The sequence below is a fragment of the Neofelis nebulosa genome, chromosome 2 (genome assembly GCF_028018385.1).
Source record: "Neofelis nebulosa isolate mNeoNeb1 chromosome 2, mNeoNeb1.pri, whole genome shotgun sequence".
NCBI lineage: Eukaryota > Metazoa > Chordata > Mammalia > Carnivora > Felidae > Neofelis > Neofelis nebulosa.
The window spans coordinates 213,770,783-213,796,509 of record NC_080783.1 but is presented as its reverse complement, the minus strand read 5'-3'; the positions used below and the strand labels follow the sequence as shown (position 1 = coordinate 213,796,509).

The 25,727-nt window shown below is 51.2% G+C and overlaps 2 protein-coding genes across 13 annotated transcripts in view; one reads left to right on the top strand and one right to left on the bottom strand.

The window, feature by feature from the left end:
- Positions 1 to 89: 89 nt before the first annotated feature.
- Positions 90 to 14,300, bottom strand: MTHFR (methylenetetrahydrofolate reductase). Of its 11 annotated transcripts, none has more exons than XM_058719061.1 (12): positions 14,184 to 14,300; positions 11,435 to 11,680; positions 10,026 to 10,264; positions 9,081 to 9,191; positions 5,719 to 5,912; positions 4,758 to 5,008; positions 4,343 to 4,477; positions 3,947 to 4,127; positions 3,513 to 3,695; positions 2,464 to 2,565; positions 1,440 to 1,559; positions 90 to 1,137 (listed from the first exon to the last, which is right to left on the bottom strand). In XM_058719061.1, the coding sequence occupies exons 2-12, from the start codon at positions 11,665 to 11,667 to the stop codon at positions 922 to 924; spliced, it is 1,965 nt and encodes a 654-aa protein (XP_058575044.1). In that variant the 5' UTR covers positions 11,668 to 11,680; positions 14,184 to 14,300; the 3' UTR covers positions 90 to 921. The 11 variants fall into 11 exon arrangements, with proteins under 11 accessions (XP_058575044.1, XP_058575047.1, XP_058575046.1 ...); XM_058719064.1 differs by having other exon boundaries at positions 11,435 to 11,677; positions 14,184 to 14,298; XM_058719063.1 differs by lacking the exon at positions 14,184 to 14,300 and adding an exon at positions 13,401 to 14,104 and having other exon boundaries at positions 11,435 to 11,755.
- Positions 14,301 to 14,453: 153 nt separating this feature from the next.
- CLCN6 (chloride voltage-gated channel 6) overlaps positions 14,454 to 25,727 on the top strand; it is a 32,933-nt gene continuing 21,659 nt past the window's right edge. For both annotated transcript variants that reach the window (XR_009258409.1, XM_058719055.1), the window contains exons 1-5: positions 14,454 to 14,663; positions 15,462 to 15,521; positions 21,784 to 21,849; positions 22,207 to 22,272; positions 24,473 to 24,539. Coding sequence is in view for 1 of the 2 variants with exons in the window: in XM_058719055.1 (XP_058575038.1) it covers positions 14,577 to 14,663; positions 15,462 to 15,521; positions 21,784 to 21,849; positions 22,207 to 22,272; positions 24,473 to 24,539 (346 nt within the window). In the remaining variant the exon portion in view is untranslated. The remainder of the gene's footprint in view (positions 14,664 to 15,461; positions 15,522 to 21,783; positions 21,850 to 22,206; positions 22,273 to 24,472; positions 24,540 to 25,727) is intronic.

Here is a 25,727-nt window from a genome sequence, read left to right as displayed (position 1 = left end):
AGGGAGGGGGGGGCGGGGAGGGAGCAGAGGGGACAGAGCAGCTGGCAGGAAAAGGTCCCATCTAAAAAAATAAGCCAGGAAGAAATAAATCCTGCTCAGTGGAGCCTCATCTTTGCCCTTGACGGTTAACAGTCAGGGTAGCGCTCCATGGCGGGGGTTGGGGGGAGGGAAGGCCGAGGGCTCCACCAAGTAGAAGGGTATAGATGCCTTCGACCTTTAAGAGACACTTTCCCTCTCGAGCCGCCAGAACATAGAAACGGCTCTTTCAAAAAGCAGCCTTGTGGAAAGGTGAAAGCCCGGCTGGCTCGCAGGCAGACGCTGGCAAGAAATGCCCACGCTATCACGTTTCAGGCCAAGGCCTGTCCGGAGGCCTGGGACGCGAGCAGGTAGGCAGGGCAGTGGTCTGCCCTTCCCGCCCACGAGCACTTAAGTGCCCGGCGGCCAACACCTCGGAGATGAGGGTGCGGCGCCCTCGCTCTATGTCTCTTCTGCAGCACTGCCCGTGCCCGCTACCCAGGTTCGCTTTGCCATCCCCGTGGGTCCCAAGTACAAGGTCACTGGCAGCCCCAGGCCGGCTCCCAGGGGCTGCCCTGGCTCGAGGCCTCGGTCGGCAACAACCATCCTCTCTCCTTCCCAGGGAAGATGCCGTTCCACCCCCCACGGTCCTCTGCAGGAGGGGGGTGCTTCTCACCAAAGAGCACTAGGCTGAGCCACAAACGCCCCGTTCTGACGTGGGGCGGACTCAGGCCCAGCCCGAGCCGGCAAGCCTCACACCAAGTCTAGCTGCCATCACCGTGTGAGGAGTGGAGGCCAGGGCTCGGGGAGAGATGGAGGAGAAGAGGGGTCCCCAGGAAAACCAGGACTGGGGAGGAGGAAGGCAGGACACGAGTGGCCTCAGGCCAAGAACATCAGGGCGCGGGATCACAGGGTCTCTGTCTCCTGCTCTGGCCCGGGTCTGTTGAGCAGCTCAAACGTGTCTTCTACCACTTGCCACAGGCAGTTGTCCAGCGGAAACTCGTTATCTACCAGGTTGACCAGGAAGTAGTTGTCGTGGATGTACTGGATGATCATGCGGGACGGAGACTCCTCCTCGTACAGCTTGCCCCACTGCTCGATCCACAGGGCAAAGGCTTCATCCTGCACACACGGGCACGTGCGGACACACACACACACACACGCACAGACACACACGCACAGACACGGGCAAGGTTAACAGAGCCGCAGGTCAGGGCTCCACGCTCAGCGCCCCAAGGGCTTCCATGCGGCCCAACAGGACATTTCCCGGAATAGAAACGAGGCTCACTGCCAGGGTCGCGTCCCATCCCCCAGCCCAGAAATCAACACCTCGAGGCAGAGTCCACCAGCCCTGGGCTACCGCTGCCACTGCCAGCCTAAGGCTTGCAAGGTGGGCAGGGCAGGCCCGCTCCCAGCGTCCTTACCTTCCAGAACATGAAGCTGACAGGATCCACCACTGTAGGCTGGATGATTTCTCGCCCAGGGAAGATGCCCCAAGTGACTGCATTGGGCTGCAGCTCGGGGGCATTGGTGATGTTTTCACCCTGATGGGGGGGTGGGGGTGGGGGAGGGGGTCAGAACAGACCTGGGCACAGACACCTGCAGTCCTTCCAGTGCCTGCGAACCCAGCTCACCCAACCCACCGGGAGTGCGCTCTGTTCCATCCCCTCCACCTGCCCCTCCCAGCTCTGCCACCCTGTGAGAGACCACGGGCTGCTTCCTTCCTCCTCCCAGCCTCCAAGCTCCACTCCCCCCCAGTCCCATCCCCCACATCCGGTAGCTCCTGCCGGCTTACTCTGCAGTCCGTCCCCTCGGGGCTGCCCAGCCGGGCCTGTCTTTGCCAGCGGACTACCACAGGGGCCTCTGACTCTAGTCTTCCTTGGCCCTACCATTCACACCACCGTCCGCCCTGACTTGCCTACGACAAAACACGGAGCCAAGCTACCGCTGCTGGCAAAGGCTCCTTCCTGTGTTTAGGGGAAAACCCAGCTTCCAAGCCTGACAGTCGATACTTAGCCTGACTCTGAACCCACTCAGCGGCGTCCCCACGGGCTGTGCAGACAATGCCTTCGCACACCCTCTGCCCTCTCCCCGTGATGTCCTTGCCCTTGTCCTCAAAGAGTCCAGCCAGCCACACGGGACCCCTCTAAGCCTTCCCTGACCTCCCAGGTCAGACGTCCCTCCCCTGGGTCCCAGCATCCCATACTGAACTTTATTGTTAAAAGTGCAGCTGGATTTGTAATTACCCACTGACTGGGCCCCCTCACTAGGCTGGGGGCGCTCTGAGCTGAGGGCAGGGGCCTGGCTCTGTGTACGTGTATCCGTTTCCTCCGTGCCTGGCCAGGGCTCGGCGCTCGGTGCTCGCTGAGTGGAGGAGTAAGCGTGGTGCCTTCAGCCCCGGGTGTCTGGGCCTGCTGAGCGCTGTCGACACCCCGGAAGCCGGCCTACCTTCACATCCACGATGTGGTAATTAACCCGGAGCTCGTACTTCTTCAGCACCTGCAGAAGCGCCCCCACCGTCTCACGGGAAGTAAAGAACTCCAAGTAGGCCTGCGGGAGAGGGCGGGCACCGCCACATCAGCCCCGGGCCTCGCACGACCCTGCTCCGTGTGCTGCTAAGCACACCACGTGCTCCGCGACACCGGGCGCTGGCCCTCTGGACCGTCCCAGGGGAGGCGCCCACGCCCACACGTGTGGCAGGACTTGAGGCACTGGGACTAGCGTGGCCGTGCGGATCGCATCATGAATCCAGGCAAGGGGGACAGGAGCAGGTATGTGAGGTGTTTCAGTCTGGACAGGTCTGAGGGACACCTGCCCCCCTCTCGCCACTAGGGAAGGTTCCACGGAGAAGCCATCTCAGAAAACGGACGGGAGGCCCAGTCTGACGAGCTGAGACATGGGAGAGAGGCCTGACTCATCCCAGCCTCCCCGCTCCCTTCACGGTCACACTGATGGCAAGGGCTTCTTGAACCCCAACTGCCTGTCAGGGGTTGAGTGGGGGCACTATTGTCCCCATTTCTCACATGGGGAAACTAGGTTCAGAGACGTTGAGCAACTTGGCCGCACGGAAGGTGCAGCAGACCTGGTACTCAAATCCACGTCTCTGAAATTCCAGAGCCCACGGGCTTTAGTTTATAATGTAATTTTACCTCTAGCACCCCTTTCTAGAGAAAGGTGCCAACTCAGGAGACCAGTAACAGTTCCATTTCGTGAGCGCTTCCCGCGTTCTTCCCACGTGCTAAGCATTTCCCATGCGTTGTCACGTTTCCGCCCCGGAACGTGACGGGATCTATCCCCATTTTGCAGAAGAGGCAGTTGAGGCTCAGAGCGGTCATGCGACCCGCCTGCCCAGGTCTGCCTGACATAGAGCATGAGCTCCTATCTGCTCTACCTCTCAGAATAAAGAGACCCCAGAGAGGAGGGCTTCTCTGTCCTCCTCTCTGGGGAACCCCTGGATGCCGGCCGGGGTGGGGAAGCCCCATGTGTCCCTGCCACACCTTCTGGAAGACATAGCCCCCACTGGGGCCCCAGCCCACAATGGGGTCGGAGGATGGCTTCCCGTTGATGTTGGGCTGGGAGTTGATGGTGAGGATGCCCTGCCGGTTCACTCGAAGCAGCTCCTCCTTCATCAGGCTGGTCTCGGCTGCCAAGGGCTCGTCATTCCAGGGCAGGCAAGTCACCTGGGAGAGAGGGCGGGCCAGGCTGGGGCGGCATCACGCCCGGCAGCCCGGCATCCTCCCTCTTGCGGGCTCCGCCGGTCACCGGGCACCCCAGGCGGGGACTTCCCAGCTCACCCTTCCCTTTGCTGAGGTGCTGTGTCCAGAGAGAGGTGAGGCTTAGGTAAACAGGGGGCGGCATGAGTCCCAGTCCCGAGGCCTGGCCCATAGGGAGACAGGGCAGGGGACCTAACAGGGCCCCCCGCGGCCCTCACCTTATAGCCATTCTGGTTGGGCTCTCCCGAGAGGTAGCAGGCAAAGACTTCAAAGACGCTTTCTTCCCCGGTCAGCTCCTCCCCCCACATCTTCAGCAGCTCCTCCCTCGGGGACTTGCTCGTCAGGTAGAAGAGATAGTAGTCCTTCAGCTCCCCGAAGGCTGGAGAGGAGGAATTGCCCCTGGCCAGGGAGGCACCCGGAGGGCAAGGCACACTCCTGACCCGGGGCTCCTGATGGAGGGACAGGCGCCCCCACCCACCCGGGGGCATTCTTGCGGATCCTGTCCCTGACTGCTCCCCAAAAAGCATGCAGAGAAGCAGGCAAACTCCCTTCAACTCCCTCCCAAGAAACAGGACACACTCGCACTTGCTACGGGGTCCCCAGCAGGTGCTCACCAGCGGCCGTTGGGGAACTCGTCCCACTCCTGGGTGCGGTAGATGTAACTCTTCGGTCTGGAGGCCCAGAAGATGGGACGCACGTCCTCCTCCCGGCGCTTGGGGTGGGCACTGACGGCCCAGGGCAGGGGACGCCTGGGGGAGAATGGAGACAGAGCGAATGAGCAACTGGCCAGAGGACGCAGGAAAGAAGGGCGCACCACTGAGCCGGACGGAGACCTCTGCTCTCACTCTGTGCATGGACTTCCCCCTGAGGCGGAACCCTAAGTGTACCGCTAGCCAGGGGAGACCTCCCTCTGGACGGCTGCGGCGGCCAGCACCACTAGGGCATGCTCACTCTGTGGTTACTGACTTCTCCGCCCACCCGACCTTCCTCTGTGGCTCCTAGGCCTGAATTCGGGGCCGCCGGCTTCACCTGGGGTCCTCAATCCACATGCCCAGGCGCTTCAGCACCTCTGTGGTGGCCATCTCGCGGTTGAGGGTGTAGAAGTGAAGGCCTGGCACCAAGCCACTGGTCAGAAGCTCCTGGCACAGGCTCACAGCTTGCTCGATGCCATAGTTGCGGATAGCAGCGTCATTGTCTTTGATTGGCTCGATCACGTCCTTGATCTGCTGCGGTACCTCCAGCTTGGACAGTTTCACAAGCTGCCGGAGGGAGTGGTAGCCCTGCCCGAGACACAGGGGACTCTGGGTGCCATCTCCCAGCCCGTCTCTTCCCCGAAATACTTACCGCCCTCCCCATCCCTGCCGGGCCTCCTGGCCAACTGTCGCGTGGCACAGAGGGACGCCGGGAGGTCAGACCAGACTGTACACGTGCCCTCGCCCTGTCCTGCTTCTTCCACTCCGCAGAGCATACCGGCTGCCCACGGCATTCCTGCCCTCGGTCTGAGCCAGCCCTTCCGCCCCTAGTTGTCTTTACTGATAACATAGTGGGCATCAAGGCCAGTGGTTCCCAAGCCACACTGATCATCAGCACGGCCTGTAAAACTTAAGTAACGTGAAAGCTCCCAGGCCCTACCTCAGATCTATTAAATCAGAACCTCTAGGCATGGGATTTGGAAACCTACATTTTGAAAAAGCTTTTCAGATGATTCTGATGACGGCCAAGTTTGGGAAACATTGACTTAACCAAGATTTATAACGACAGTGATTATCCCCTTTAGTGACACTTGTCAGCAGGCCCCTCCAACAGCCCCTGTTGCTGTCTGGGAGGGTGGGAGACGAGGTAATCAAAATGGGGTGGCATTTTCCAAGGACTGGAGCATCTGTCAGAAGGGAAATCCAAAGAGCATCAAAGCACTTTACCAGGAACTTGGCATTTCAATTTCACCCCAGGGCCCTGGCCTATGCTTGGACAGCCCTCCTGGGACCCTCACCTGGATAGGAAAGATTCCGGGGAGGATGGGGCAGGTAATGCCTATCTCGCTGCAAGCCTTAACAAAGTGGAAGAATGTGTCAGCCTCAAAGAAAAGCTGGGTGATGATGAAGTCGGCTCCTGCGGATACCTTCTCCTTCAAGTACTTCAGGTCGGCCTCAAAGCTCCCTGCGTCGGGGTGGCCTTTGGGGTAACCTGCCGATAGGGATGACAGTTGGGAGAGGCTGGCTCCCACCTGCTCAAGGTGAATGATGAAGAGATCAGAAAGCTGGGAACCCAGAGTTCTCTGCCTCGGGGGTTCTGGACTCGTCCCCTGCAATACTGCAGCACGAACGGGCCGAAACAGTGGGTGGCTGGGCTCGCAGGGATGTGCCTCTCACTCTGGACATGACCCTCGGTGAGAGGCAGCCTATGGCCACCCGCCAAAGAATTGTGGGGGACAGCTCCCTGACCTGCCTCACGTCCCTTGCAACCAGCCAGGCAAAAAACCAGGCCTGCACTTTGTGGCCACAGAAAAGAGGAAGTACCACATTCAGCACGGGTCAGGCAGCATCTGGGGTCTGGGCAGTGGATTAATTGAACATCAAAATTATTCAGGGATCCAAGAGACTGAAAGTTCGAAACCATGCACACAGAGGGAAGCCTTGACTAAAGTGGAGATGTTCCACCTGAAGGAAAGAACGGACGGAATTCCGTAACTACCGCCAAAAGCCCAATGGTCTGTCATACGGGGAGAAGGGATTCACCTGCATCAAGTTCCTTATCAGTCATAGTCTGTCGCTTGTGATGACAGAGCCAGGATCGGTCCCAGCGAGCAGCCCCACCAGGTAACAAGCTCCTGGAGGGTGAAGCACTGGGGCTGCCGGGGAGGCTGAGGATGGGATTCGGGAGGTGGGACCACATGTCACCTAGGCTCCTCCCCAGCTCTGGAAACTGATTGCTTCCCTGAGCGGCCCTGCCTACAAAGGATGACGGTAGGCCTTGATGACGCTACAGCGGAGAGGGGCAGAGGGAGAGGGAGAGGAGGAGACAGAGAGAGACAGAGACAGACGGAGAGAGGGAGACAGAGACAGAGAGAACCTCAAGCATGCTCAGCACAGAGCATGACACGGGGCTCAATCCCACGACCCCTGGGATCATGACCTGAGCCAAAACCAAGAGTCGGATGCTCAACAGACAGAGCTACCCAGGTGCCCCCATTTTCAACTTTTTATTACAGAAGTTTGAAAACTTACTACTCCCAAGTAATGAAAACAGTATAATGAACTCCCAGATCTCTAACAGGGATCAAACCAGAGGAAAGGAATACAAATATCATCAGGGACTGTCCAGTGAAAAGATGCCCACAGAAGAATGCCCTGCCCGTGGGTGCACAGCTTCTGGAAGCAGAATCTGGTTAGAAACTGCATGCATACTCCTGACTCTGGTCTTCTTATATTTTTATTAAATTTTTTTTTTTTTTTTTGCTTCCCCTCTGTCTTCTTGATGATGAGCCCCAGGTATCATTAAAGTTGAATTATGTCCTGGTGAGGGGTGCTTGGGTGGCTTGGTCGGTTAAGTGTCCGACTCTTGATTTCGGCTCGGGTCGTGATCTTAAGGCTTCTGAGCTGGACCCTGGTGTTAGTCTCTGCACTGACAGTCCGGAGCCTGCTTGAGATTCTTTCTCTCTCTCCCTCTCTGCCCCTCCCCTGCTCATGCTCTCTCTCTCTCAAAAATAAATAAAAAAAATTTTAAAAATATATGTGAAATCTTAAAAAAAGAAAAAAAAAAAAAAATGAAGCTATCGGGAGTGCTGGCTTCCTCAGCCTCAGCCCTGGGCAGGACCCTGAGCCAGGCTGCAGAGAGACAGCCTGCTTTGCTGTGATAAAGGCAGTTTTGTTCTGAAGAAACTGCAAGTCAAAAGGGAAGATAAAAACTCTTGTTTCAAGGGGTGAAACATGGGAGGGACTGAGCACCACAATTTCACTTTCAATAACAAGCTATTCTTCCAGCAGGAATTTTAAAAACAAGGCGATTTTCACAGCTGAGACTAGAGCTGTAAATCATCAGTATCAGCAAACACAGCACATACTTACATTTAGATTTTGCTCCATTTACTGTATTTTCTGTCACAGCCCCAATCTGCTGTTTTCCAACCCTGGGATCAGCCTTCTCACCCACTTTATGACAGGCGAAGCACCAGACCCCTCGGTACCTGCAAGCTCACAGCTCAGCCAGTCTCCATGCATGTAATGCCTACTGCACATGTGCGTGTTCCTCAATTAACTGACCCAAGGGTGGCCAGTGTGGGCAGCTAACACTTGAACAGGTGGCAATGCCCGCCATGTGCCTGACTCCTCATCAGGGCCTCCTACACTCACCTAAACACGCCTGTTGACTGTGAAAAGTGGATACGTACATGGGGGCCTGGGACTAAACCCAAAGCCATAGGCAACAACTGGCTACCTTGAAGCCACGTGGCTTATTTTGTAAAAATCACGTCATTTGGACATGCTACTCCAGAATGTGGCTATGTTTGTTTTAATATAAAAATGATATGATTTTCCCAAAAAATGTTTCAGAAAAGTTGTCACGCTAAATGATGTGTCAAAGCAATCCCTGGACTTCTGGTATCCCTGGCACATTTGCTTCACCGTACCCAAGCCCTGGTTTGAGAAGCTGAGGCCCAATCCCAGTAAGCGGGGGTAAGAGGGAAGGCCATTTCCAGCAAGTGCAACTTGCCTCTTGGCTGTAGCCCACAGAACGGACGCTGAGCTGATCCAATGCTCTCTCCTGAGAATTCAGAACCGATACTGAGACCTGTCAGTCAGTCTGGACTATTGGCTGGACGTGATCATGTACACTTAGGAGCTGGCAGCTGGTCAGTGTGTGTAAAAGCAGACCTATCAGATCTATCGGAAGCATGGAGCAAATGTGCGGTGGGAGGCAGACAGGGGGTCGGGGGTGGGGGGGACTATGTGGCTCCAGACAGAATGAGGGAGGCCTTGGTTTCTGACTGCTTTCTGAGCCGGGGCCTAGTGAGGTCAGATGCCATTTCCTGACTGGGGTTCTGAGATTCCTTGCCCCCCCCCCCCACCATCTTAATAAATATTCTTTTTGTTTAAAGAAAAAGAATAGGGCTAGGAAGCAAGGTAAGAGTGCAAAAAGGCAGAGGAATAAAAATTCAAAGGGTGGGGCAAGACAATGAGAGCAAGGGCATTGTGTGATGCACCCCCGAGCCTCCCTCACCTGGCACAGGCTCAGGCCCACGGCGCCCTGGGATATCGGGTCCTGAACTGAGTGCTGGTGGGCGTTCTGTGCCCTCTGGGCGCGTCATTCCTTCCCTCCCCTGTCCCCATGCACTGGGAAGGCCCAGCCACTCACCTGCCACACAGACGTCAAAGTAGTCTCCAAACTCGCTTCGGATGTGCCTCACCAAGTCTGCAGCATAGCTGAAGCCTCCTTCCTCCTCTTCCCACTGGTCACCCACGGGGTCTGCAGGGGTGGCAGAGGTCACAGTCACTGAGTGTCACCCACCCTCCAGACAGCCTTTCTGTTCCTTCTCCCCACCCCCCACCTGGGTTGTCAGCTCCTCAGAGGTAGAGCCTTGATTTCCTCCAGGGTGCGCGTCCCTTCCTCCCAGCGTGGCACTTGGCAAATGGTGGCCAGGAAGACTGTGGCCATCCTGCCAAACGCTTACCGAGCACCGACTCTGCGGGCAGCGCGCCGGCAGGTCTAATCAGGGGGCAGCTGCGCCTCCTCAGTTAGCCTGGGGCGTCGGAGACCCCTTCCCTACCCAAATCTGGCTGTGTTCAGGCACCCTCACCCAACCCTACTGCTTACTCTCCCGCCCTCTTGGACCTCTTGCCTCCCGGGAGAATGTCTACTCAAGTGAGTTCTTGTGGAGGGCACGAGGCCACAGAATCCCACCCGTCTGGCTCCTCCTTCTCACACTTGGGTGGGACAGCAGGTACTAGAGGCACCGGCGACTGTCTCACCCCTGGGATTAATGCCAGAACCACGCTCTTTGATTGGGCCCAGGGCTGGGTACAGCCAGCGATCGATGAAGCTGTGTGCGGCCAGGGCAGAGGGTTATCAGGCGCTGGCTGCATTCCCGCCTGAACTACGCCGGGGTCAGGAGGTCAAGAAGCGGCTCCATGTGTGTGGTACCCACAGTGCTCACTACCCACAGTGCCCGTGGACACTACTGGCAGGGAGGGGACTGAGCGCGCTCAGTGTGGGACGCAGAGAAAAGTAAAGGACCGCTCCAGGGACAGAAGAGGCCTTCGAGGAAGTGAGATCCCAGATAGCAGGGTGCGGGCTCCACACCTCCCCTCAACGCCAAGATGTTCTTCAGGCCCAGCCGCTTGGCCTTGTGCAGATAGCCTGTGATCTGTTCCCGGCTCTGACAGCAGCAGGTCATGTGCAGGATGGTCTCCAGGCCACAGTAGTTCACGGCGGTGCTGGCGATCACCATGGAGGAGGTCTCCTTGTCTGAGCCGGGATCCCCTGCCGGGTGCCAGGTCACATCTATGAAGAGGGGGCCACCTGCCCCCATCCGATCAAACCTGTATGGAATTTCTTTCTGAAGAGGGGCTCCTGAGAGCACACTACCCTTCACCACCTTCCCTTGGGGCCCAGGGGTTAGGGAACCATCACACGCAGGTGGTAATCGGGCCACCTCCATTCATCTCCTGCTGGCTTTGCTGCTTATTAGCTGTGTGATCTCAGGAAAATTACTTGATCTGTCTGAGCCCCAGTTTCTTCACTGCAAAAACGTGCGAAGAACGGTACCTACTTCGTGATAACCCTATGGAAGTACTACCATAGACAGCTCCACAGCTCTTAGAAAAGTGCCTGGTACACACCGAGCACTCAGGCAGTGTGAGCTTCGATGGTGATGATGACGACTGTAGAGATAACTGATGAGCAACAGCGAAACCCTTTCGTGTGAGAGCAGTACATCAGCCTTTTCAAAGTGTTTGCACGCTCATTATCTCGGGTGAGCTAAGACACTTCGATGGTCAGAGGTTTGGGGAACTCTCAGAGTGGCAAACAGAGGCTCACTCTAGGAACGGGGAGAAAAGAGGGTCGGCAGACACAGGTTTCTTTCATGCTGCCTCCCGGCTGCGGTGCAGCGGCCAGCAACGTTATGGAACAAGGCCACGGTTCCCGAAGAGCCACAGGTGTGCACATGTGCACGAGCTGTAACAGGGTATTTAAACATCCTTGTGCCTTTAAACCTCAAAACCGTGAGAGCGAGCGACACATGGAAGATACAAATGGTAAAAAGCAGACACTTTCTTTCTTAAAAAAGGAACTGCAATTCATAACGTGCTAACGTAACTCATTTCGCGTTTCTAGATTTCAAGAGGCCTAAGTCAAATTCCTAACTTGTGGAAAATGTTCTCCAAGCCGCTGCTTTATGACTTCCTAAACTGTATTTGTGCACCAGCCCCAAGTTCCGCCAAAGAATGCGGTCTGAGAGAATGAACATTTTTAACCCGTTGCGTGCAGTGTGTGACTCTAAAAATTCCAAGTTGCTTCCAGGGACTTTTATTGACAGCCGAGAAGCTGGCGCTCAGATGATCTCCCCCCCCCCCCCGCCCCCGGCTCTTTTCCACCCCCTCTGGCGGCCTTCTTCTGCCGGGTCAAAGTGTGGCCCTGCCCCCGGGGCTGCCGGTTTGCCTCCCCCACCCCCCTCATTCGGCCCCTATTTCCTAAGGACATCAGCGCACCTCGAGATGAGATTGACGGCTCCCTGAGCGGTCCGAGGAGGGAAGAATTCTAGGGAGAACCACTTGTCACCAGATTCTATCCTCCGCCTCATCTTCTCCCTGAGTCTGTCGTGGCGCTCGGGGTCCAGCCCCGGCGTGGAACATCTCGAACTATCCTTGGAGCTCTCGCTGCCACTGCTGCTGCCCTCCGAGCGGGACGTGGGGCCACCATCCCCTCTGGGTTCGTTCACCATGGCCGGGTTCCTGCTGCACGGGGTGGAGGGCAAGAGCGTCAGAGGGCAGGCAGCCAGGACCCAGAGTGGCAGGGTCAAGTGAGAGATGCTGCATTTCCACGCGGGAAGAAGGCTGGTGAGGGTAAGGGTGACGGTGCCCCCACCCAAGGGCTGCACACACCACAGCTATGACTGTCTACACTGCTTCACTCAAAGCTTTGCCCTCCACAGCTGCCTGGCTCTAAATAAACCAGCCCCCACCCGGCACAGAAACACGCTCTTTCAGCCCGTGGATCCTCGGTGACAGCTACCTGATGGAGGGTGGCACTGAGAACCTCCCGCTGCTGGCCTCCAAAGCCCACATTCGTAGGGAGGGGCAGTGGGGCCTGGCTAGGAGGACCTTGGGTGTTGGATGGTCCATCTCCGCCAGCTCAGACCCAGAGTGGGTGGGGACAAAACAGGAGGAACCTTCCCCCAGCCAGTGTGTTTGTCTGGGCGGAGGGAGGTGTGACAAGGGAAGAGCCCAGAGCTAGAGCTGGGGCCCTGCGCAAGGGGGCGGGGCAAGGCTTCTAGGCGAGAGAGAGAGAGAGAGAGAGAGAGAGAGAGAGAGAGAGAGAGCGCGCGAGAGCGAGAGCGCGCTGGGGCTCTAGCAGCAGAAGCTGGAAGGAGGGGGATGTTGACTAGAGGCTGCAGGGGTTGGTGGATATGAGACCAACAGACGTTCAGGGTCACTGGATCACTCTCCCAAGAAGGCAGAGCTCAGCCTGGCCCTGCCTGGAATATCTCCTGTTACTTGGAACAGTTTGTGTGCTTGCAGGATGGAAGGGTGCGGGCATGACAAGGCAGCCAGATTTCTCCTGAGTTCACGCTTCTCCAAAAAAAGACGCGTCATGGCTTAGAACTTGACATTGAGTAGGTTCCACAAGGAAACAGACCCAAATTCAGTAAGGGCATGAATTTATGTTCAACTCAGAACAAAAGCTGTCCCGTCTGTGCCTGCCTTCCAGACTGTCCTCCTTACACACACCACTGAAGTCAGTTAAAGTAATTATAGTGACTGCACAACAACCACATAGGAAGCCCTGAGCCTTGGCAACCACAGGCAGGCCAACAGAGGGCACGGCGTCATTGGCCGGTTTGGTGGGGAAAATAAGACAAATTCTTAAAAACAAAACAGAACGCCACTCTTGCACAGCAATGTGCAAACACACACTTTTGGTAGCGAAAATCCAATGTGTGGTGACTTGGGGTCATCAGAGGAACAACCAGGCCAAGTTCATTCCTTTCAGGGATCATCCACTGCCAAGCCAGTGTTCTTAACTATTTGGGGGCTCTGGACTCCTGAGAAATTGATGGAATCCACTGCTCCTCTCCCCCGAAACACACACAAGTGCACATAACACAAGTTTGCACGTCCAAAGTCAAGGAGTCAGGACCAGAGTAAAAACACTCATACCGACAATTTTTCTCCCTAGAGATGCCCATTTTGATCCTAAAACTCGAGGTTCTCGGCAGGAATGGCCAACGTGAGTGAAGAAGGGAAGAATGTCAAGATGGGCCTAGCTGGCCTTCCTCCTGAACTCAAGAGAGTGGCTCATTAACTGTCTGCTGGAACAAAACCAGGAGAGGGGGCAGGAAGCAGAACCACCCACGAACTACCTGCTCTTTCATTTCTTTAATAAAGACTTACAGCATTCCTAGAACGTGCCAGGCATGTGCCTTCTTTCAACCTTCTACCTCCCAGCACTACTTACCCATTTTAAGCTGGACTCCCATAGCGCCCAACACAGGGCCGTAATTGTGGCTTCACGGTTTTGTCTCCTCTCCTACCCCCCACCCCCACCCCAGTGCCCTGAAAGGAGAGCCCAATATCCTGCCTATGGCATCCCCACGATGATAAAAGCCAGCACTCAGCGCCAACAGGTCAGGCACCGTCACTCTCTTCCCAAAATAACCTTCTGCCATTTACTGACCACTCGCTTAATCTGTGCCAAGCACCGCGCAGTGCGCGAATGCAAAACCCATCGCTCCCAGAAGGGCCAGGGGTGGACACCTGTGCGCAGCCCGACGCAGTGGGCACCGCAGACGGCAGTGCCAGCGGCCCACAGGTGCTCCGCTGGGAGGCAGGTTTAAAAGGCTGGAGCCGGAAAAACGCCACCGGCACCCGGGTGGCTTCCAAAACCGCGAATCGAGTCACCGGGTCACTGGGTCATGGTGGGGGCGGGGACGCGGACCCAGACCCGGTCCCGAGGGTCTGGGTCACCACCCCCGTCTCAGGGCCGCCTCTTCCCCGGGGTCCCTCCGTCCAGGTCGGAGACTGCAAGGGAGTCTTCGTTTCAGGGTTGGAAGTCACTGAGGTTCGCAGCCATTGGAGGTTACAGAGGTCCCCCAGGGGGCGTGCGCCGAAGAGCTGGAGCCCACCACCTCGAGGGCCGGGCCGGGCCGGGCCGGGCCTCCCTCGCTCCCCGCCCCTCGGTGGGTGGTCCCCACTTCCCGGATATCCCTCCCTGGCGACCCCACGCCTCGCTTCCACTCACCCTCCCTTGGCGGGTGACTCAGAGCCCTCGCACCCGCCGCAGCTGCGTGACCGCTGTGTGAGCGCCGGAGGACGGGCAGGGCGCGCGGGGGGCGGGGCGCAGCGCAGGTGTCAGGTTGCAGTGCAGACGGAGGCGGGACGAGAGGGCGGAAAACATCCGTGCGGGAGACCGGAAGCTCCTTCCCCAATATGGCCGCGCCCAGAGGTCTCTTTGGAAGTGGTCCCTCCACCGTCATGTGACGCGGGCCCTCGCCCCACCCGTCTGCAGCCACTCCCTGTCTCGGTCCCAAGCTCGAGAGGGCCACGTGACACTGTCGGGGCCAGTCACGTGAGGCGCGGATTCTGGGTGGGAGGGGGTCGGTGGAGGGTTCCGGAGTGGCAGTGAAGGAGGGAGATGGCGGGGTGCAGGGGGTCCCTGTGCTGCTGCTGCAGGTGGTGCTGCTGCTGCGGTGAGCGTGAGACCCGCACCCCCGAGGAGCTGGTAAGGAGCGGGCGGAGCCCGCCTGGGGAGGGGGCGGTTGCCAAGGGATGGCGAGAGGCGTTGCCGGGGGGGTGGGGCCGAGCCGCGCTGGGGCCTCAGGTGGCAGCGGGTGGGGTCTGGGGACTGCATCCTAAGCTCTCGAAGCATCTGCCGGGCTTCACGTGCCCAAGTCTGGGGTCTTTTCTCATAACCCCTCCCTGGAATCTGAGGGAATATCCAGGCCCGCTCCAGTTAATCCCCTCCGTGTTTTCTTTTATTTCCATGTGAAAAGAGTTTTGAATGAAACCAGCGTTTTCAGAATGAGCCCCTTCACTGGACTTTGTGCTTATCATGCAGCTGGCTTAGTTTCCCCAGCCCTTTCTCACCGTATCCCTCACCTTTTCTGGGTCATTGATAATCCAGCTTCCCTCTGCAAAGCACCCTGGGAAGACTTGAGTTGCTGTGTCCCAGAGTTGACAGGTCCCTTCTGTTTTCAGATTCGCCACATTGTCAGATGGAACCTGATTTTTTTCCCCCTTTAGCTGGCAAGGGACATCTTTGAGGTGTCCTGAAATCGTTATTTGAAGAACACATCAATAGAAACAAAGAGCTCAGCTGGATGACCGTAGATTGCCACCCACAACACCCCCTATCCCAAAAGTGGTTTTTGTTTTTTTTTTTTTTTTTTTGAGGTCTTGTTCCCATTTGGTAATAGTTCGAGACGATTTGGAAATTAGCAACAAATTTCCGTAAATACTTCTGTCTCTTTTTACTTTTAACCGTTAAAAGAGTCTTGCTTTTGTGGATCTGTTTTTCTAGACCATCCTTGGAGAAACACAGGAGGAGGAGGATGAGATCCTTCCAAGGAAAGACTATGAGGTGAGATTCTTAGATGCTGTCTTGGGTAACAAAAGCAGTGAGTGACCTGGTCACTTCCGACGGAAACATTAGGATTTCAGTGAGAATGCTCTTTGTCTCTCCCAGGGAGTGAATGGGTAAGAAGAGGTCATGTGTCTCTCTCTCTCGAGAAACGAGCTGTTTAACAAGTCCTTTTCTCACCATGACCCCAAAACAGGGTCTGGGTATGTCTCCATGCATTCACGGGTCTATGGTACCTTAACCTGGATAGAATATGTTTGCTGTTAACTATTTGCTCTTACAGCTAGAGACCCAGAGTCAAAGCCACTGATAGTGTGTGTTCATAACAGGTGTGGGACAGGAGTGTGTGCTTCTCTTCTGAGAGAACTTCGTTTTCAGATAGATGATTGTTTCCTGCCCAAGGAACTTTTTTCTGAAGTGCTCTTAATTATAGTCCTTGTTTCAAGTATGGGATTTTGTGTGTGTGTGTGTGTGTGTGTGTGTGTGTGTGTGTGTGTGTGTTTAGTAAGGCCAGTGCTGCTGGAGTAAAACCAAACAAATACACCTCTTTATCATTTAATCCGTTTACGATAATGTGTCTGATTTTTGAAATAACAAAAACAAGCCTTGGTTGTGATGGAGAATTCTTAAACTGTTTACAAAAAGAAGCTAGAGAAAAACCCATAACCCTGTTCATTAAAAGATGACCATTAACCTGACTGAATGTCCTTTTCCATGTTCCCATTCCTGCTTTTTTTAAGTAACAAGTGTGATTTTTACTACATGTACTATTTTAACATGTTTTCCCCCAACTTGAAAACAACTTTCGTATTGCTAAGTACTTTCCTACAGTATCTTTTTAAATAGACAAATATTTTTGGGGCGCCTGGGTGGCGCAGTCGGTTAAGCGTCCGACTTCAGCCAGGTCACGATCTCGCGGTCCGTGAGTTCGAGCCCCGCGTCGGGCTCTGGGCTGATGGCTCAGAGCCTGGAGCCTGTTTCCGATTCTGTGTCTCCCTCTCTCTCTGCCCCTCCCCCGTTCATGCTCTGTCTCTCTCTGTCCCAAAAATAAATAAAAAACAAAAAATAAATAAATAAATAAATAAATAGACAAATATTTTTTATTAAGCCACAATTTATTTAATTTGATTTTTTTATAGGATGAACTGTATAGTCTTGACTATCCTTTCTTGTTCATTTTTAATCGCTTCCTTAAGCAATTCTAAGAAGTGTAATTAATCATGCATGTATAACGCTTTTTTAAAAATGTCACATAGGGGTGCCTGGGTGGCTCAGTCGGTTAAGTGTCCGACTTCGGCTCAGGTCATGATCTCATGATTTGTGAGTTCGAGCCCTGAGTCAGGCTCTGTGCTGACAGCTCAGAGCCTGGAGTGTGCTTCAGATTCTGTGTCTCCCTCGCTCTCTGCCCCTCCCCCACTCATGCTCTGTCTCTCTCTCAAAAATAAATAAACATTAAAAAAAATTTTTTTAAATGTCACATAGACTAAAAGTTCAATATTTTAGGGCACTAACAGACTAGTTTTCTTTTTAACATTTTATCTTTTGCTGTAGAATTTAGTACAGCTAATAGGATTTATTAGTATAACATGGAATTTCAAAAAAACCTTTCATTATAGAGAATTTCAAACATAGAGAAAAATGGACAGGATAGTATATTGAAATCCCTTGTACTCATCATATAGTTTCAGCATTCAACTCCTGCCCAACCTTGTTTCATCTGGCTCCCATCCTCTTCCCCTTCCCTTATTATTTTGGAGAAAATTCTACCCATCACATTATTTCACCCATAAATAATTCAACATGCATCTGTAGAGGATAAGGTTTTTGTTTTTGTTTTTTTAATGTTTATTTATTTTTGAGAGAGAGGGAGAGAGGTGCAGAGTATGAGCGGGGAGGAGCAGAGGGAGAGGGAGACACAGAACCTGAAGCAGGCTCCAGGCTCCAAGCTGTCAGCACAGAGCCCGACACGGGGTTCACACTAACAAACTGTGAGAACATGACCTGAGCCAAAGTAGGACATTTAACCTACTGAGCCACTCAGGCGCCCCAGGGATTTTTTTTTTAGCAAAATAGGATATCATGTTCATACCTAAGAATTTAACAATAATGCCTTGATATTAAATGTCCAGTGTTCAAATTTGTCAGTTGTCTGATAAATGTCATATAATTTTTTAACAGTTTGTTTGAACCCAGTTCCAAATAAGGTCCTCACATTGCATTTGTTTGATTATCTTTTAAGGTATTTTTAAACTTTTTTTTTTTTTTTTTTTTTTTAAGTAATCTCTACTCCCAGTGTGGGGCTCAAACTTGCAACCCCAAGGTCAAGGGTCACAAGCCCACCAGGTGCCCTCCTTCTAAATTTTTTTTAATCTGTAGGTCTCTCCTTCATCTTTTTCTTCCCTTGCAGTTGACAGAATAATTTTAGGACTCTGGCATTTGCCAGTTGCACCACCGTGGTATATGCTACACTGACGGGAATGCTTTTCATGAATCAAAATAAAAAAGCACAGTATCTACTGTGCACACATCTACTGATGTGTTTTCCCATATTTCTAAAATATTTGTGTCCGTGCACACTGTCGAGAGGTTTGCAACAATTAGTATAAGAAGCCCCATATTGCGCTGTCACCTTACATTCCCTCACTGAGCCCAGTGATGTCACCCTGAATGTGTGACCATGACTGGAACTTTCTGGCAGCCTTCATCTACCCCCCTGGAACTCACCATGGTTTCTCTGCTCCATTGATCCTGCTATTCCCAAGCCTCCTCTCCTTTTACTAAATTGCACTTACATTTGTAATGCGTTTACTTTCACCTGATATGCATATTTATGTAAATGTTATGGGTTAATGTTCTTTCATGTGAGTCATTAATATTTCTCAATTAACTATCTTCAAGGATGAGCTTCTTGAGAACATTTGCCTTGCATAAGAGCAAATTTAGCTGGACGCTTAATCAGAAAAGTCTGCTCAGATTTTATTAGGGATCAACTAGAAAACCCTTCTTTTGAAAATCTTTCTAAAATGTGCTCCTTCTCCTTCCTGCCTCACTAAGAGTTCATTACACCTACTTGACTAATTTCTTTGATAAGTTGGGGGTCTTACAAGATGTTAGGATTGCTGTTTTGACATCCTTTCTTGAACTGGATGGTTCATCTGTGGGATGAGTCTGTTAACAGACAGTGATGTTTCATGCTGGTCACAGACCCTCTATTGCTGTTCTGAATTAGGGAACGGCACCCCTCAGAGCAGAGGATTTAGAATAAAAGGCCTCTCCCTCTGGGCCACAGCAGCTCCTCTAGCTCAAGACCCATTGAAAGTGCTTCTTGTTGGTGGAACGTGGGCTGCCTTTCAGCCCCACTTGCCCTCTTCCCCCGCTCCCCCCACCGTGGCTGTATACCATTTTGCTTATAACCTTGGGCAGCAGGACACCTATACACATTTTATTAAAAAAAAAAAAAAAAAAGTTGAGGCGCCTGGGTGGCTTAGTCAGTTAAGCATCCGACTTCAGCTCAGGCCATGATCTCATGGTTCGTGAGTTCAAGCCCCACATTGGGCTCTCTGCTGTCAGCACAGAGCCCACTTCAGATCCTCTGTCCCCCTTTCTCTATGCCCTCCCCTGTTCACGTGCACACGTGTACTATCTCTCTCTCTCTCTCAAAAATGTAAACATTAAAATTTATTTTAAGTTGTTAGCCCCCCACCCCCGACCCAAGAGCAGAATACAGCAGAAATAAAAGGAAGTTCGTTGTCACAAAAGAGAAGTAAACGATATCTCGTTTTAATGAATAAATTATCTAGTCCATTGGTACGTACTTAACAAAGTGTCAAACTCAATTTTAAAAAAAGAAAAGATCGATGTCCTGGTGTTAGAATTGTTTTCAAAATGTCCCTTTTAACAGTTTTATTGTTCTTATAACTCATAGTCTATACAGTTTATCCATCTAAAGTATATGATGGAGTGGTTTTTGTAGTATATTCGCCGAATTGTGCCACCATCACCAGATCACTTTTAGAACATTTTCATCACCCCAACAGGGAACCCTGTACCCATTATTGGTCACTGCTCACTCCCCTTGACCTTGACCCTCACCCTAAACAACCACTAGTCTACTTTCTGTCTCTAGAGATTTACCTGTTCTGGACATCTGAAAAACCTCTTAAATGTTTATGAAGCCATAGCATTATTAAACAAACCATGAAGCACATAATTGGCTGGCAATTTCTCTATATGTTTGGTATGAAGGACATTCGTATTTTTCAACATTTTTTCCCTGTTTGTTCCTGGAATGTGATATAACCTTAACTTTTTTTTTTTTAATGTACATATATATTTATATGTATGTATATAAAATACATATAAATATGTATGTATTACGCGCACATATTCTATATCCCACCCCTTGCACAGTAAAAAAATCTACATATAACTTTTTGACTCTCCAAAACTTTCTACTAATAGTCTACTGTTGGCCTTACTGATAACATAAAGTCAGTTAACCCATAATTTGTATGTAACGTGTATCATATGCTGTATTCTTACAATAGAGTAAGTTAGAGAAAAGAAAACGTTAAGAAAAAAGAGAAAATACATTTACAGTACTGTACTGTATTTTTTGAAAAAAATCCGTGTACAAGTGTATTTGCTCAGTGCAAATCAGTGTTACAGGGTCAACTGTATTACACGTATAGTATGTTATATATATGTAATCACTAAATACATACACATCCTCATCATTCACAGATGAGTCCATTTCCTGGCAGAAGTATTTTTTACCTACTGCGGTATTTTGTTTCGTAATCAGAAAAAAGAACGTCTTTTTTAAATATAAAAAGTACATGTGAGAATTTCAAACAACACCCAGATGTGAACAGCCACCTCAGAGATATGCATTGTTAACAGTTTTCCCAGGGGTGCTTGGGTGGCTCAGTCGGTTAAGCAGCCAGCTTGATTTCAGCTTAGGTCATGATCTCACAGCTCATGCGTTCAAGCCCAACATCAGGCTCTGTGCTGACAGTGTGGAGTTTGCTTGGGAGTCTGTCTCTCTCCCTCTCTCTCTACCCCTTTCTGCGCCTCTCTCTCTCTCTCTCTCTCTCTCTCTCAAAAAATAAATAAGCTTTAAAAAAAATTTTTTTTAAGTTTTCCCAGATGTCTGGCATTATCTGCTGACATTCAAATAATCTTAATTTTGTGTCATCAAAACAGGATCATATTATATATTTCATTCTGCATCTGGCTCTGTTTGTGTACTTTGCATTTTCTTTTACTTAATAACTTCTATACATTTTCCACATCCGTCTGTGGAGACCTATCATAATTATGGTTATGTAGTCTTCCATATTTGGATGTTGGATCATCGATTTACTACGTTGCCTGTCGATGCCCCAGGACCCTTTTAAAAAAGGGATTTGGACTTTGGGGATACGTATGGATGGAATAAATTGTCACGTGTCACACCTGTGTTTGGCTGACTGCTGACTCTTGTCGTGGGAGTGTGGCTACCGGGCCAGCGTCCAGCTTGTTCACCAGCCTATGCGTAGGTAGCAACAGGTTTAGGAAGGAGAGAACACAAAACACATCATTTCCTTTGTTGTCAGACTGCTGCTTCTCTTACAAAACATAGAAGAAATAAAATTAGTTCCTTTGAGTTGTTTCTCAAGATGCCTCTGGCACACACACAGATTTGTTGCAGAATAGCCGTGTTGCAGAATAGCTCAGTTTAAGGAACACTGCTGTCGATGCAGTTTTAGGAGCTGTGCTGAATCTGTGCCTCTTCCCAACATAAGCTGAAAGTTGCTTTTTAAAATACCTTGCACGTTGGTTCGTCTCGTGACTAACCTCTCTCTCATGGAAGCTGACTACTGAAGACACTTGTAATTAACTGATTCTCTAAATGAATTTGGTTCTGGTTAGTGGATGTAGTGGGATAAGTTGGGTAACACTGATAGCCAGAGGTCTCTTCATGTTTTGCAGAAGCAGGATGTTTAAAGGTAGGTAATCGAACGCTTTTCCCACAGCGGGAGTCTGTAGCCATGCTGCTGGAACGTTCGTGCACGTCCAGCACCAATTCTGATGTGACAGATCAAAGGTCTGAGATGCTGCACTTCTAACCAGCTCGCCCCCCCCCCCCCCCCCCCCCGGTGCTACAGACCCACTGCCCTACCCGTCCACACTTGGAGTAGCAGGAACCTAGAGCTTTATTTTCCAGGTTTCGGTAATTGTTCCTGTCTTGTGACTTTTCTTACTCCCGTTTGTCTTTCAGAGTTTGGATTATGATCGCTGTATCAATGACCCTTACCTGGAAGTTTTGGAGACCATGGACAATAAGGTGAATCCCTTATTGATTTCTTGGGACTGGAGAGATCTCACAGTAGCTTCTTTTTCCCATCTAAATGCCCCTGTGAATAGCCTTACTCCCGTGGCTTTTAGCCCCTTTCGTGAGATATCTGCATTTACTCCTGAAACCTTCACCCTGTCAACCACAGTACCCACAGCCAGTGTACCTGGCCCAGCCTCTTACAGTATATCCTTCTAGCCTTGTAAAGCACCTGCTATAGCAAATGCCGTTACCGTGCTTGCTGTCCCTGTGGAATCTAGCCTGACCCTGATTGGCCAAGATGTGTTCCTTCCTTGCTGCTAACAAAACCGTATAACGAACTGAGCTTGTCTTTCTCTGTGTGAACAGAAGGGTCGCAGGTATGAAGCCGTGAAGTGGATGATGGTGTTTGCCATTGGAGTCTGCACTGGGCTGGTGAGCAGGCGGGGGCGTGGGGACGTGGCGGGCCAGAGGGGTGGCAGAGGTCAGAGGGCAAGTCATTTGTCATGATAACAGAGACCACCTTTTCTGTTTTTCTCCCCCGCCCCCAAATAATAATCCTGACACCGTTTTCATGTCTTGTTTTTCTCTTTATGAAAGTGAACCAGACATCACTGGTACTCTTTAAAGCACTCAAAGGCTTGGTTAGGACCAAGCTGTCGTAACAGGGCATTGTCCCGTCAGGCAGACATAGTGGGGAGAGTACTGAGTGGAATTTGAGGTCACTCTGTAGGGAAAAAGCAAAGTAGTGGAACAAAACCTACCGTTGTACCCTTTCCTTTAGTATGGCGTGCCCATAAGCAGGACACCGTAGACCTCCGTGAATTTATTGTCCTGGGCTGCTTCCCTGCACGTGGCTTGTTTTATCTAGAAGGTAGAGCTGGTGGCTGTGGGTGGAGGAACATGCCTGAATGCACAGGGGCCTGGGGTCGGCTTGCTCGTACGTGAATCACAGACCAGAAAAGATTATGAAACACTGCCAAACTTGAGTAGTAGCACAAGGCCTGGAATCCCAACTGCTGACCTAACCACACTTAAAGCTGGGGAAGAGAAACTGGAAAAGTCAGCAGACAGTCAAAATGAGATGTCAGATATGATTTGCCATCAGTACAGTGTTAGAATAGGCAGTCTTCCTCCATCAGGGCTGCCTTTTATCCTATAATAAAAACACCGACTTGCAGGGATTTAAACGACAGGTGTTTATATCTCACGGTCCTGGAAGCCAGGAAGTTCAAGATCAATGGTACCAACAGATCTGTGTCCTGGGCTTCCTGGCTCCTGGTTGTGTCCTCACAGGGCAGAAGGGGGCAAGAGCTCTGTGGGTTCTTTTATAAGACTACTAACCTTATTCACGAGGGTTGCTCAGGACTTACTTAAACCACCCAAAAGGCCCCATCTCCTAAGGTCATCACAATGGGGGCTAGAATTTCACCAGATGAATTTGGGGGGAGGGGGGATGCAAACGTTCAGTCCAGGACTGGGGTTATAAGTATTCCTAAGCAGCAGCCTGTTTATCTCTCTGGAATGACTACAAGTCTCACCTCGACTCTGTATGATATACCCATAAAATGCAAACATGTGTTTAATGTAACGTACCCACAAAGGCTATGATCAATTTTTATTTTTCTGGCGCTTGTCAAATTTTTACTGTAGTAAACTCAGAGGCCAAGGACCATCTTACTAGTTAAGACAGACGGCACTCAGAAGGCCTCTTTAGTGACATTCTGATGGATGCCGATGTGGGGGGAACTTGGGTTGACCGAATTGTTTTACTGAAATTTTAGAGTGTCTACTTTGTTGTGTATGTTTCTGGTTGCAAATTTCCCGGCAATAAGCATCTACATGTTTAGTCTTTCTGCTACTTTCATATCAAACTCCTTTGAGCTGCCATTTACCGGTACCAGCAACTATACCACGTACCTTCGTGTTATTGGAAGGCAGACTTGCCTTTATAGCCTAGCAACCAGCCCTTGTTACTGCTTGGCTCTCTTATCCTTAGATCTGTCACGGTATCTGCTGCAGTACTTGAAAGCCTCCAGGCGTTGGCTTGAGGGAAGGCCAGAGTCAAAGGCATGAAGCCTTTGATCCTGAATCCACCGAATCATAAACCTTTCCTGAAGTTCTCCTTTAAGCCCCGAGCCGAGACTTGGGGCTTAACATGGACTGGTTGGTGGAGCTTTTCCATACACACCTGAGTAAATGTTGTTTTTCAAAGTTACATCCTAAGCTATATACTTAGCTAAGCATCACTGAAGATATGACTGGAATTCTTCATCTGAAACTGCCTTTAGAACATGCTGAGCAGTCCACGATTCTGGATATTACTGTAGTCACAGGATGGCCTTCCTCGGTTTCACGTCTTTTCCGGCATCCTTTTCCCTCTTTGTTTTACTCTCCTTGTCTTGGCAGAGCTATGCCCCCATCCTTTGTTCTTTGGAGAGGCGGTGGGGCCAGGCTGGCAGGGAATCTCCTGGAGAGTCAGAGTCCCTAACAGGAAACCTGTTTCTGCATTGCCTGTTGGTAACACGGGTGCAAGTGCCAACCAGGAAAGGCCAGGGGGTCATCCCAGCATCTGAGCAAAGTACCTGCGCCCCGGGGGGGAAAAGCTGTGTGACGGTTTGCTTGCTCTTCACAGGTGGGTCTCTTTGTGGACTTTTTCGTGCGCCTCTTCAGCCAGCTCAAGTTTGGAGTGGTTCAGACCTGTATCCTTTTCCCGGTTCTTGGCATTCCCAGATGTCAGCAGTCTCTGACTTTGCTCTCTTACCTAAGAACAGTAGACAGGGCCTGTTGAAGAGTTTTTATTAGCCATTCAGCTTAAGTTTTTCAATGATCATTGAAGGACACAGGAGGAAGAATTTGATAGAGACTCGTGTTCAGGTTGGTAAGACACAGATCCCACAAAGATGCCTGCTCTTCCCAATCATCTGTAAATTCAGTGTGTTCCAGTCACAATTCCAGTAGAGTTTTCGAGGAACTGGAAAATTCTCTTCCTAAATTTGTTGGAAAGAGTAAAGGGCCAAAGGTGGTCGAGACAGTTTTGAAGAAGCAGGGGGAACTTGTCCTACTCAACGTGAAGGCTTGCATAATTTAAGATATAGTAACTGAAACCATGTCATATTGGTGCAGGAATTCCCAGTTAGGCCAACGGAAGGTAACAGAAGCAGAAATTAGCTTGCACATGTAGAGAGGTATGGTGAATGACAGAGTTAATGTTGTAAGTCTGTGAGGAAGAGATAGATAATTTAACAAAAGATGCTGGGACACTGGTTATCCATCTGGAAAAATATAGATTCCTACTTTGCACTGTATATTAATTCCAGATGGATTGAAGATGTAAATAAGCAAAACAAAACTTGAAGAGACCACGTGATGTCAAGAGTAGGGAATAATTTCTTAAAACTCCAGGAGGCACAGAGTGAAAGGGAAAAAGATCAATAAACTTGACCACAGCAAAGTAAGTTTGTTTTTCTTTCTTTTTTTAAAAAAATTTTTTAACGTTTATTTAGTTTGGAGAGACAGAGTGCAAGCAGGGGAGGGGCAGAGGGAGAGGAAGACACAGAATCAGAAGCAGGCTCCAGGCTCTGAGCTGTCAGCACAGAGCCCGCCACAGGGCTCAAACTCACAAACCGTGAGATCATGACCTGAGCCGAAGTCAGATGCTTAACCGACTGAGCCACCCAAGCACCCGAGTTTGTTTTTCATGCAAACAAAAAACCTCAAACCACAACAATAAAACACCATAAACAAAATGGAAAACGAGTCCACAGCCTAGGAGAGGTGGTTCACCATACATTTAAGAGGCAAGCAATTCGTATCTGGAACACAGGAAGAGCTGCAACTCGGTAAGGAAAAAGCCTAATAGAAAAATGAGCAAAGGAGCAAACAGGCAA